This window comes from Rhinichthys klamathensis, unplaced genomic scaffold, assembly GCF_029890125.1.
Source record: "Rhinichthys klamathensis goyatoka isolate OS25496 unplaced genomic scaffold, OSU_Roscu_1.1 h1tg000216l_1, whole genome shotgun sequence".
Taxonomy (NCBI): Eukaryota; Metazoa; Chordata; class Actinopteri; order Cypriniformes; family Leuciscidae; genus Rhinichthys; species Rhinichthys klamathensis.
This window is the reverse complement of record NW_026606741.1, coordinates 1056614-1069341: the sequence shown is the minus strand read 5'-3', so window position 1 is coordinate 1069341 and position 12728 is coordinate 1056614. Positions and strand designations below refer to the sequence as shown.

The following is a 12728-nucleotide window of genomic DNA, read 5'->3' as shown; positions in this document are numbered from 1 at the left end:
TGATGGCATCACACAGTTGCCGCAGATTTGTCGGCTGCACATCCATGATGCGAATCTCCCGTTCCACCACATCCCAAAGATGCTCTTTTGGGTTGAGATCTGGTGACTGTGGAGGCCATTTTAGTACAGTGAACTCATTGTCATGTTCAAGAAACCAATTTGAAATGATTAGAGCTTTGTGACATGGTGGAAGTAGCCATCAGAGGATGGGTACATGGTGGCCATAAAGGGATGGACATGGTCAGAAACAATGCTCAGGTAGGCCGTGGCATTTAAACGATGCCCAATTGGCACTAAGGGGCCTAAAGTGTGCCAGGAAAACATCCCCCACACCATTACACCACCACCACCAGCCTGCACAGTGGTAACAAGGCATGATGGTTCCATGTTCTCATTCTGTTTACGCCAAATTCTGACTCTAACATCTGAATGTCTCAACAGAAATCGAGACTCATCAGACCAGGCAACATTTTTCCAGTCTTCAACTGTTCAATTTTGGTGAGCTCTTGCAAATTGTAGCCTCTTTTTCCTATTTGTAGTGGAGATGAGTGGTACCCGGTGGAGTCTTCTGCTGTTGTAGCCCATCCGCCTCAAGGTTGTGCGTGTTGTGGCTTCACAAATGCTTTGCTGCATACCTCGGTTGTAACGAGTGGTTATTGCAGTCACTGTTGCCCTTCTATCAGCTCGAACCAGTCTGGCCATTCTCCTCTGACCTCTGGCATCAACAAGGCATTTCCGCCCACAGAACTGCCGCTCACTGGATGTTTTTTCTTTTTCGGACCATTCTCTGTAAACCCTAGAGATGGTTGTGCGTGAAAATCCCAGTAGATTAGCAGTTTCTGAAATACTCAGACCAGCCCTTCTGGCACCTACAATCATGCCACGTTCAAAGTCACTCAAATCAACTTTCTTCCCCATACTGATGCTCGGTTTGAACTGCAGGAGATTGTCTTGACCATGTCTACATGCCTAAATGCACTGAGTTGCCGCCATGTGATTGGCTGCTTAGAAATTAAGTGTTAACAAGCAGTTGGACAGGTGTACCTAATAAAGTGGCCGGTGAGTGTACGTTAGTTATGTTCCCTCAGGCAGCGCGCCCACTCGCAGCAGACAGCCGCGCCTCTGCTACTGCGGGCGTGTTTTTCCACATTCGAATATTCATTTTCACCTTCGAATTTCAGATTTTTAAAACTATTCGAATATATATTTGAATTTAGAATATTCGTTGATAGCCCTAGAGTCAACCGATTCAATTAAACTAATCGTTTTAGTCTTTAGTTTTTAAGTCATAAGCCGTTTCATTGTGACGTCAAGACGAAACATTGGCATATTCCCCGCCCACTTATTACATGCGCAGACACCAGGGAAAACTTGAACCTCAAACACAGCTGATTCCTGTGGACACTGGATAGCATCATGTCGAGAAGACGCTGTGCTCTATAATGTGAAGGTAAAGCCAGTTTTTTTTTCACTGCCCAAGGGTGAGCATGTGAAGAATCAGTGGTTAAATTAATCTTTACCACAATACCACAGCAGTATTTTCCTAAACTTTTGCTGTGTTCCCTTTATTTCACTGACGACTGCTACTTAAATTTCGGAGTTCAATACAGTATTCGCAAACCGCTTCTGCTGATCAGCTGTGGGCCACTATTACCTAAAACTGTGTATTAATGTAGATTGTCTGTCATTCTCACTAGTTTGAGTAAAGATTAAGCATGGAGCAAATTTTGTTTTACCAACGTTTATGTTACATCAGTCATTCACGCTAGAGCTCGGCTAATGTATTGCATAACTTACATGCACTGCTGTTATTGATACAGTTTCACCGTTTTCACCGCAATATATTCGAAAAATACTCTAATCGGTTAATGGACATGCACTTGTTAATGCTGATGCTGAGGAATTACAGTTGCAACATCTCATATTGTACTTCAAACGGAGAAACGTCCTGCTTGAGTTGTCCTTGCGATGGAGGTTCGGGTTGAATAACTAGTTCTTCCAGTGTTTCATTATTGGACTCGCGCTCGCATTGAAATTGGTAAAATTGATGTCATTGTTCGTTACGGTAGTAATAGGAAACGATTGATGTCATTCTTTAGTGTAGGGAATCTCAGGACACGCAGGGCTGACGTTGTTATGGCATTGGCGTTTTTGTTTTCGACAAGCGTGCTGTACGCAGTAAACCAGTCACAAACGGACTGTCATTTGAGAATCATTGAAAATCTGGTGATGTGCAAATGTATATTGGTGGTCCTTACAATTGCGCCGCCCAAACCCCCCATAAGCGGCCTCAAAACCGTTCTTCAAAAAGTCTATGGGTGACGTCACAGACGCTTTGTCCATTTTTTTACAGTCTATGGTTACACACTTGACAAAAAATAAATAAATAAAAGCCCCCTGGCTCTTAACTTTGAGGACCAATAACGTAATCAATAATACAGAACTTACAACTAGCTCTTAACTATCTCTATGTCTTCTTTTTCGTCTCTCTCTTTTGTGTTTTCTCTTTTAGTCCCGCCCCCTCAAAAACCCGATAGGTTCCCAAACTGCTCTCTGATTGGATAATAAACAAAACTGACACCTGGCCACCCAATACAAAAGAAAATGACCAGGGAGGTTCAAGGGCTACTCACAACAGAGGATATTTCAACACCTCACAATTTATTAACACAAATAATACAAAAACAAAAAAGAAAAGGTGTTACCAGGGACAATTGAACTGGCCCATATTTCATGATATAGCTACTATATTTCTGTTAGCAGAACACAAAAGAAACAATATAAACATTTAGCAGGGTGCTACATCAATAATATTCTTGTTCTCCAACTTATAAAACACAAATCTTGTGGCATTTCACAGCAACACTAGTTTATTAGTTAACTAACTACACGTTTGCTTTATGTGAATCTAACAAAAATTTGCTCACTGTGACACAGAACAATGCTTTCTAATATGAGTCACTAGATTACTTGATTGGGTGAAACTCTTCCCACACTGAGTACAGTTGTACGGCTTCTCTCCAGTATGAACTCGCTCGTGTGATTTCAGGTTTCCAGAATGATTGAAACTCTTGTCACAATATGAGCACTTGTGAGGTTTTTCTCCAGTATGAATTCTTTGATGCAGTTTCAGACATTCAGCTCTAGTAAAGCTCTTCCCACAGTCACAACACACATGATCTCTCACTTCATTATGTGTTTTCTGGTGAAGTTTAAAACTACCCAGCCTTGAAAAACTCTTTCCACAGAGAGAACACACATAAGGCCTCTCATCTGAATGAACTTTTAGGTGATCTTTTAGTTTTGCTGATGAAATAAAATCTTTACCACACTGATCACAGTTAAATGGCTTTTCTCCAGAGTGATGGAGAAGATGATAACGGAGACCTGATGCTTGAGAATAACTCTTTCCACACTGAGTGCATGTATACGGTTTCTCTCCAGTGTGAATTCTCCTGTGTTTGTTAAGGTTCCCTTTGTGTGTGAAACTCTTTCCACAGAGAGAACACACATAAGGCTTCTCATCTGAATGCACTTTTAGGTGATCTTTTAGATTTGATGATGAAATAAAATCTTTACCACACTGATCACAGTTAAATGGCTTTTCTCCAGAGTGATGGAGCAGATGAACACTGAGAGTTGATGCTTGAGAAAAACTCTTTCCACACTGAGTGCATGTATACGGTTTCTCTCCAGTGTGAATTCTCATGTGTTTGTTAAGGTTTCCTTTATGTGTGAAACTCTTTCCACACTGAGTGCAGGTGTGCGTCTTTTTGGCTTTTGTTCTTTGAATTGTAAAGTTACAATGTTCCTCCTCCACTTCATTCAGTTCTTGTCTTTGCTCTTTCACTCTCACCTGGTCTAAAATACACAGAAATACAGTTAGTATCAGTTCAAGTGAACCCTTATTTAATAGCAGAAAACAACAGAGATCAGATCTTTCACTTTTTGTTCTGTCAATCATTGTTAATATAGTAAAATATGTTTGAAAACTGCTATATACAAGGTTATGATGTATTGGATGTATTTATCATTTATCATCCATATACTGCTTAATAATTCACATCTACCAAAGCATCAACAATGAAGATCCAAGAATGAACACCAACCTATTTGTTCCTCAGTATCTTCATGTTTTATTCTGGATGGTTCTGGATCACTCATGTCTTCAATCTCCTCTTTAATAAACTCCATCTTTAACAGTCACACAGATTTCAGCTGCTACTCCTGGAGTTTGTCCTTCTCTTGTAGGATGATGGGAATATTCCCAGTATTTATTGGTGAATTACTGTGGGAGGGGCTTCACTGCAGGTGTGAACTGTGATCACTGTGTTTTTATCCAATCTGCATTTAAAAAGTACAGGAACATCATGTTTAACTGAGTTTTGTTTAGTTTGTGCTTATCTTGGCGAAAGCCGAGTACAAATCAGCATGAAGTTTTAACATCTACTCTCGTGTAATGGAAATCATGAAGCTCTGGATACGTCCAGTGACTGCGGTGAATAGTGCTGCTGGCAACAAGGGAAATACCTTGTGACAGCCTGGAGAGACAGCTGACAGGAGGAAAGAGACCCCAATGGGGCTGGTAAGGGTTAGTGTCTGCAGTATCCAGCTCCGTGTTTGCTTCATCTATTTACGCTTCTTTCCATATGGTGGTGTGACTCCCCTTCTGTACGGCGTTAACGGGTGCAGTGTACTTGGCGCGTCAGCACACATGACGGCTGCAACTACAGTGTGGTCTCCCTAGTGGACTAGCACGACAACCGTCTGGATTGAGCCGAGTAGGGGACATCTCTAGGGTCTTCAAGTGGGCACCTTCCGTCCTCCGTGTTTCGTCGACTAGCCCACGACACCTCAAGAGGGCTCGACAGTGACTCTGGCGTCCCAGAGTCACCCCCCTTCGTCCCCCACTCAACTCAGCCCAGCTTACTGACCTCTACATCCCTCCTGCTGCTGAGACCTAACCACAATCTCTCCACAACCCAACCATGCGCGCCAACCCGTTTGACTAAGGCTGTCAAGCCTCACTGGTGCGTTAATGCAGTTTCAGTACCAACAGTTCCGTATGGCATACCACCTACCGCAAAATACAATATCTGCCCAACCACCCGTCATTCACGCAATATACACAGGAACGTAATGACTGTAAAAACTATACAACTGTAAGGAATCTGGGTCATAAGCTCTTTAATCAATTTTGATTTTGGGGAATAAATATTCAACAGTTATTAATCTCTGATCAACAAATTATCGAATATAGTTTGAGCCGAGTCCTTGCATAGATAAATCACCCAACGACGGGTCGTACAGCATACACGTCTGTTCAGGGCATATATACACAATTCACACCACGAATTATGAGGAATTGTGAATATACATCCTACCCAGAGGGTTATAGCTGATCTTTAAGATTACCCCCGCGATTGATATCTCGTTAAGCCAGCACGTCCGCCGCGCTGTTTCTCTAGAGGTTACCAATGGCTGGTGGTCTTATTTTAGCTTAAATTTACTGACAATGTTTTGTGCACTTAACAATTATCAGATTGTAGCTAGGATCTTTATATTAAAGAGGCTTTGTTATGTGATCAACAACAAACACAGAGGCAATAAAGTATAAATGAGGTTTAATGAACTACACTACATGTAAAACAAAGATATATATATGAAACCAAAATGAACTTAAACACTAAGAAAAGAAGGTAGAAACACAGGGAAAAACACAATTGCTAGCACAGTTAGGTCCTCAGAGACAGCCTACAGATTACACACTTCAGAGCGTCTAAATTTAGATGGAACAGTTTGCATTCAGACCTGGTTAGAGCGGTGTGGAAGCAAGCTCGTGGCGTCCTGGGAATAGGAGGCGGGCTTCTTTGATTCCTCCAAGCGTGGTTGTCGCGGGAGATTTAAAAGTTCTAACGCAGTTCTGTATGCGTGAAGAAGATAGTCCTTTCGCTGGGATGCTGGAAGACTAACGAAACGCACGTGGGTATCTCGAGGACCGCACTAAGGACAGACTGGCTATACGCAAAATAAAACGAAGACAAAATAAAACAGGAACAAAATAAAACACGCAGATTACATCGGGATACAGGAACAGGGAACAGAGAACAGAGAACAGAGAACGAATGTCTCTGAGTTTGGGGTTTTAAAGATAAACAGAACACGCCTTGGATAGGTGTGTCGGCCAATGATAATGGCCCATCTTGAAGAGGGCCTACGCCCCCCGAGTGGGTCATTCGGAATCAATTTGCATCTTTATGACTAGAAGGACCTTAAGCTTACTTTGAAAATGGCATATATAGGTAGTTATCTATATTTCACGCTATCGATATACAGCTTAACGAATAGATCAGATTTTTAGGGTTACAAACATATCAAACATCACACGTCACAGACATAATATTGCAGAGTTACCTCTTAATGCACACTTTCAGGTATTTATAAGTGTCTTACATTCATGAAAACATTCGTAGGACATGTTTGCACACTTATAGTTCTGTTACAGGTATTTTAATACACCAACTCTGTTTTAATGCCGATTTATAGATAGAAACTTAGGGTTCATAGGTATGTGTGTGTGTGAACATACGTGTGTGCGTATCTTCATTTGAACATCTGGCACCCCCCCCTTCTCGCCGGAGAGGGGTGTTAGAGATAACGGTCTTCTTTGATCGTGCCTCGCGAATGAATCGGGCTGGCACGAGGAGGTCTGGGTGTTGTCTCAGGAGGGGGGAATTCGCTGTTTAATGGACATTCAGGACCATTTATCACCATAAATGTTTGAAAGTCCATTTGCTCTCTAGACTTCTCGGCGCCAGTTTGGAAGGTTGGAGACCTTATCACGGGACCACATGGTAATAGGTATGTGGGTTGGTTAGGGTTCTTTGTTAACTTTTTTCTGTTGTGAGTTAAGGATTTTACTACAAGAGAATCAATGATTGTCCCTTCAATCCCTACACAACCTATACAAATAAACCAACAGACTCTTCAAGTTTTTCAAGAATTATACGAAACCGTAGCGTGGCGGCCTGTACACAGCCAGCTAGAATCTTTCCGTCTCAACCACAGCCAGTTGCTGCTCCTTTCTGCTGCTTCAGATAAGTTCTTTACTGTGCGACGCAGCTCTTGGCCACTGAATCCGACGTCTCTGAGGAACCGGATTGTAGAGTGTGCCACAAAACCTCGACAACCCACTTCCACTGGATAAACCTGGACTCTCCATCCTCGCTGTTCTGCTTCAGTGGCCAGATGAGCATACCGCAGTTTCTTCCTCTCATCTACCGCATCCTCTCATGGCACTGTTAACTCTATCAGTTGAACAATGCGTGCTGATCCAGACCACAAAACAATATCTGGTCGTAGGTTAGTGGTGGCAATCTCAGGTGGAAAAATAAGCCGTTGATTAAGATCAGCCAGCATCTTACAGTCCTTAGCAGCTTCCAGTTGTCATGGGCGAGAAATGGTGTTAACACCTTTTCTTGGTAGTTGCTCGCCTGGCCGGAGGAATATTGTCTTCTGCGTGTAATGTTTTGCTAGAACAGGCGGCAACTTATTGGTCATACTACGCTTGCCTTCCAATGCTAAAGCCAAACATCGCAGTACTTGGTCATGGCGCCAAGTAAACCGACCTTGGCTAAGAGCCACCTTACATCCTGTCAAAATGTGCCTTAATGTGGCAGGTGATGAACACAAGGGACAAGAGGGATCCTCTCCTACCCAGAGGTTTAGGTTCTGCGGTGAGGGGAGAACATCATATGTTGACCTAATAAGGAAACTGATCCTACACTCTTCCATTGACCAAAGGTCTTGCCAGCCCATCTTGCGTTGTTCCACACTCTCCCATCTCATCCACTCTCCCTGCTTGGCCTGGGAAATGGCCTTTATACACCTCATCCTCTCCTCCTGCTTTCGCACCTCGTTGACTACCAGCTTCCTCCTTTGAGCTGGGCCTGCCTTGTGCCATTTAGGAGGAGATAAACTGAGCCCAAAACCCCCTCTTCCATGCTGTACCTGTCCCACGATATCCCCATTTTGAAAGTCAGCCTTTGCCTCTACTACAGATTTCTTTGCTGACCACTTTCTACCAGTTTTTAACACAGGGGCTGCCTCCCTTACACTTTTGTCGCGTGACTCTTCTAAGGTAATTTCCAGTCTGACCTTGGCACACTTAAACTCCTCGGTTAAAGCAGAGACTGGCAGCTGCAATATTCCTTTACTATAAAGTCCCACTCTGCTGAGGCAGCGTGGAACTCCCAACCATTTCCTGATGTATGAACTTATTAACGCTTCCAGCTTATCCACGGTTGTCAAAGAAACCTCGTACACAGTCAGTGGCCACAGCAACCTCGGCAGTAGACCAAACTGAAAGCACCAGAGTTTTAGTTTTCCCTTCCACTGCTTGTCGTCTAACTTCTCCCACTCGAACTGTGTCCTTTAGATCCCCATCGTACCATCTCCCAAGACTCTTCACTGGCTTCTCAGAAACTGTTGGTATTGCCTCACCATTAATGAAGAATGTTTTATCTACTACCTTTCCTTTAACTATCGAGATGCTCCTTGATTTAGAGGGCTTAAATTGCATTCGTGCCCATTCAAAATGATCTGTTAACTTCCCCAATAACCGATTAGTGCAGGCTACTGTTGTAGTCATGGTTGTCATGTCATCCATGTATGCTCTGATTGGTGGTAGTCGCATCCCAGAAGCCAAGCGCTCTCCTCCTACTACCCATCTTGATGCCCTAATGATTACTTCCAGCATGGTAAAAGCCAGTGGAGAAATGGTGCATCCTGCCATTATTCCAACCTCTAAGCATTGCCATGCAGTGCTGAATTTTGGAGTTGAGAAACTAAACTGCAAATCTCCCAAATAGGCTTTCACTAAATTTGTTATTGACATTGGTACTCTGAAAAAAAATCAAATGCTGCATTTTACACGACAAGAAGTCAAAAGAGAGCGCGCTGCCTGTGAATGTCCTGAATGTGACTCACAGAAAAACGCGCGCCAGTATAATGCGCATGCACAGACCGCGTGCCAGAATACAGTTCTCTTTCGAGCTTGAACGAACAATAACACACACAATTATGCCAAAATGTCATTTTGTCAATTATCTTCATAACATAAGAGTAGTCTTATGATGGACGAAAAGAGTTGTGCTTGTGAGAGAATGAGGCGCGTGAGAGATCCGCGTCTCAGCAACGGCTGCTCTTAAAGGGCCAGCAGCGAATGCTTTCTGTCAGTAAAGTTAATCGAAGAACAAAGGGAACAGAAAATTACTCACTGCTCTTGACTAAAGAAGTTTTGTAGCTTTAATAAGGATTAGTCTATATATAATTTATAATTCATGCAGCGCAGACTGTTTGATAACTTTATTCAATTTCTGTATCTATCTGTATAAATCCTCAATCCTACCTGTTAAGACAGGAAGGGCACAGGTAAATATGGCATTTATTATGGGTTTATTTGAGGATTTTTTGAAGTTCACTTAATTTAAAAGCTGTTTTTTTTAAGCCTAATAAATATTTTAAAAGTTGATAGGTTTCAATTATATTGATGGAATCACTGTAATGTTGGATGGCTATAATTAACTTTTAAAATGTGGGGGGTGTCGTCATTTTTACATCAATGGCTTATTGATCATTATAGGTGTTATCAATCATTTAGTTGTTGTTGCTAGTTTGAGTTGAGAAATACACATTAATACACAGAATGATCACTAATCTGTGTGTGCATTTTACTTTAGAACCAAGCAAGTTGACTCATAAAACCATTTGTTTATTATATCGCAATCGCATATCGCAATCGCAATATTGACCTCATTAATCGCAATATGACATTTTCCCCAAATCGTGCAGCCCTACTGTACACTCACATTCGCCTAAACTATCGTTTTGATGTTTTTATAATAAATAATAACCATTATAAATGAATGTAAAAGTCTGCTCTGCTCATTCAGCACGAGTTGCCGTTGCAATCAGTGCAGCACGAATCACAGTTCACTGTTCGCGTGACGATGGCGGAGGATTCGATGCGCAACATAGACTAAACGTCTGATAAATGTCTTATCTTGTAAAATGCATGGTCTCTGTTTGCACTTCGAATATTTAGAGAGCACTAATGTATTAAGTACAACAGACAAAGAAGGCTCTGTTTCTGAACTTAAATCGGAACACAAGAACAACATAGAGACAAACACACCAACCTCGTTTCTCTCTACCTTTTCCGAACTCGCCATATTAACCCTATAACTGCTGGTGCAAAATAAAACAGCAATTTCAAAACAATTATAAAGAGTCTGTGTGATAACTTTGATTATGGTTGCACTTGCACTTATTGTTTGCACTTCAGACTTCAATGAGTTCAGTTAGGTCACACACAGTCTCAATCAGAAGTTCTGAAAGCTCTTAAATGTACAGTAAGGTCTGAAGAGACTCATGTGAAATCAAACAGGAGAAAAGCCAGTCAATAAAAACCTTTTACAGTGCTTGTATATTGTTTTCTTTCAATGTATTTGATAATTCATACTCATAAAGTAGACCTGAAATGACATGCATTAGAAGATTATTAGTTAAAAAACTGCAAAATGCACCTGCATACTATTTTTCCAGTCATGAATTTAGTCATTGAGGATTTCTGAAAAATTGTGCAAAAATCTCGTCTCGTCTCGTTCTCGTGAACTCAATCTCGTGTCTAGTCTCGTCTCGTGAGATAAGCGTCTCGTCACACCCCTAGTGTTTACCATGTCCCATGCAGTTTTCTCACAAGCTCTTGGCCATCTAACTCCAGGCCTATGCCCGTTGAGGTTCTTTTCTCTCTTATGCTGGTTAGTCTGACCGGGTTCACAAGTATGAATATGTTCATCACTAACTGTGCAAGCCCTCCTCTCCTCTATGACAGGGGTGCTGATATCCTGCGAGCTGTGGTTTCATTCGACTGACTTCGTAAGAAGTACTGATCAATGCGAGGTCCTTGTCCCTTCTCCCTCAAGCATTTCATTTTCCCTTGATGAACCTTCAAACCCCTGACCGTTGTCACCTTGCTCCAGCCACAGACACAAACTAGGAGTTCAATGACTTTACTAACTGCAGATCTTGAACTAGTCTTACTCTCCATACTCATATCCGTTTCCATTCATAAGTCGTTAACCATGTGGTCCAACATTGAGTCATCTTCCACCCCCGCTCTCGCAGACTCTAGGGGTATTTTTCTCTTTAATTTCTCAGAAGCCTTGGGCGGGTGTCTCCAGCATCCTGTAAACACGGAGCTGGATACTGCCGACAAGGGTAGCTAACCCTTACCAGCCCCATTGGGGTCTCTTTCCTTCTGTCAGCTGTCTCTCCAGGCTGTCACAAGGTCTTCCCCTTGTTGCCAGCAGCACTATTCACCGCAGTCACTGGACGTATCCAGATCTTCATGATTTCCATTACACGAGAGTAGATGTTAAAACTTTATGCTGATTTGTACTCGGCTTTCGCCAAGATAAGCAACACTAAGACGTAGCTTTACATAGGGGTGTAAATCGGACAGTTCATCACGATACGATACGATATCGATTCTCTCAGCCAGCGATACGATTATTGCCGATACCTCAAAAAATTCCGCGATACGATTACGATTCGATTCGATTCAGGGTTATCAATCGATTTATCGATATTTAGATATTATGTGCCAAGTTTACACAACCAGTTACGTTTATTAACTCACAAATGCATCCAAAAATATATGAAAGTTTAATTAAACTCTTTGAAAATTGCACACCCTCTCCCAATTGGGACATTTACAAGTTGTTTGTTACAAGTTACAAGTAAAAACAGAGTTATCTGTTTTTGCAAATGAACTAACAGAAGAGGTTGTTTTAATTAAAGGTCCCATTCTTCGTGATTCCATTTTTCAAACTTTAGTTAGTGTGTAATGTAGCTGTTAGAGCATAAATAATACCTGTAAAATTATTAAGCTCCAAGTTCAATGCCTAGCGAGATATTTTATTTAACAGAAGTCCACTTTCAAAGCCTACAGCGAACGGCCGGTTTGGACTACATCCCTCCACTTCCGTTTTTAATGACGTAACTAAAACAGTTTTTTGAATAATCACCGCCCACGGGAATACACAAAAAAGGGGGCGTTGTCTTGTTGCGCTCCACGGTGAAGAGGAAGAGTTTCGTTTGTAGAGTGTGTTTGTCGCCATGTCGTCGAGACACTGTTATTTTCATGCCGGAGTCAATTCACCTGTGTCTGGCCTTCCCAGGGAAGCTGTGCTTAGAGATCAATGGTTACAATTTATGTTTAACTCGGTTCCCGAAAATGTGCGCATGCATCTCCCCGTTATGGTAAGAGGCGTGACCTTTCCGGGCAACGTGCGCTAAGCTGATGTCGAATCACAACACAGGAACCGCTGGCCCAATCAGAACTCGTGACGTGTTTCTGAAGGAGGGACTTCATAGAGCAAGGAAGTCATCAGCCCGTTTTTTGGACAGTGAAAACAGCGGTATACAGATAAGTAAATTGAGTGAAAAATACTGTGTTTTTTTACACGAGAAACATGACCACATGTTATATTGCATACTGTAAACACAATCAAAGCTTCAAAAAACATGAAGAACGGGACCTTTAAGTAATAATAACAAAAAAAATATACAGGTAAATTATTGTGCATTGAAAGTATTTTTTTATATATAGGCTATAGCTATATATTTTTTGTGTGTGGCAAAAGCAGATAACTCCACATTTCATG

The 12728-nt window shown here is 41.9% G+C and overlaps 2 protein-coding genes across 2 annotated transcripts in view; both read right to left on the bottom strand.

Moving 5' to 3' along the window:
• Positions 1–12728, bottom strand: part of LOC130097325 (gastrula zinc finger protein XlCGF8.2DB-like) — a 39398-nt gene that overhangs the window by 20174 nt on the left and 6496 nt on the right. The gene's annotated exons all lie outside the window — the stretch shown is intronic.
• On the bottom strand, positions 2300–4329 carry LOC130097334 (zinc finger protein 239-like). The gene is made up of 2 exons (XM_056264132.1): positions 4110–4329; positions 2300–3861 (listed from the first exon to the last, which is right to left on the bottom strand). Exons 1-2 carry the CDS (start codon positions 4192–4194, stop codon positions 2924–2926), a joined length of 1023 nt encoding a protein of 340 aa, XP_056120107.1. The 5' UTR covers positions 4195–4329; the 3' UTR covers positions 2300–2923.

Excerpts from the sequence above, each read along its gene's own strand:
- LOC130097334 (XM_056264132.1), bottom strand. The coding sequence starts at position 4,194 with ATGGAGTTTATTAAAGAGGAGATTGAAGACATGAGTGATCCAGAACCA. Across the intron at positions 3,862-4,109 it reads AGATACTGAGGAACAAATAG|ACCAGGTGAGAGTGAAAGAG; the intron begins GTTGGTGTTCAT and ends TGTGTATTTTAG.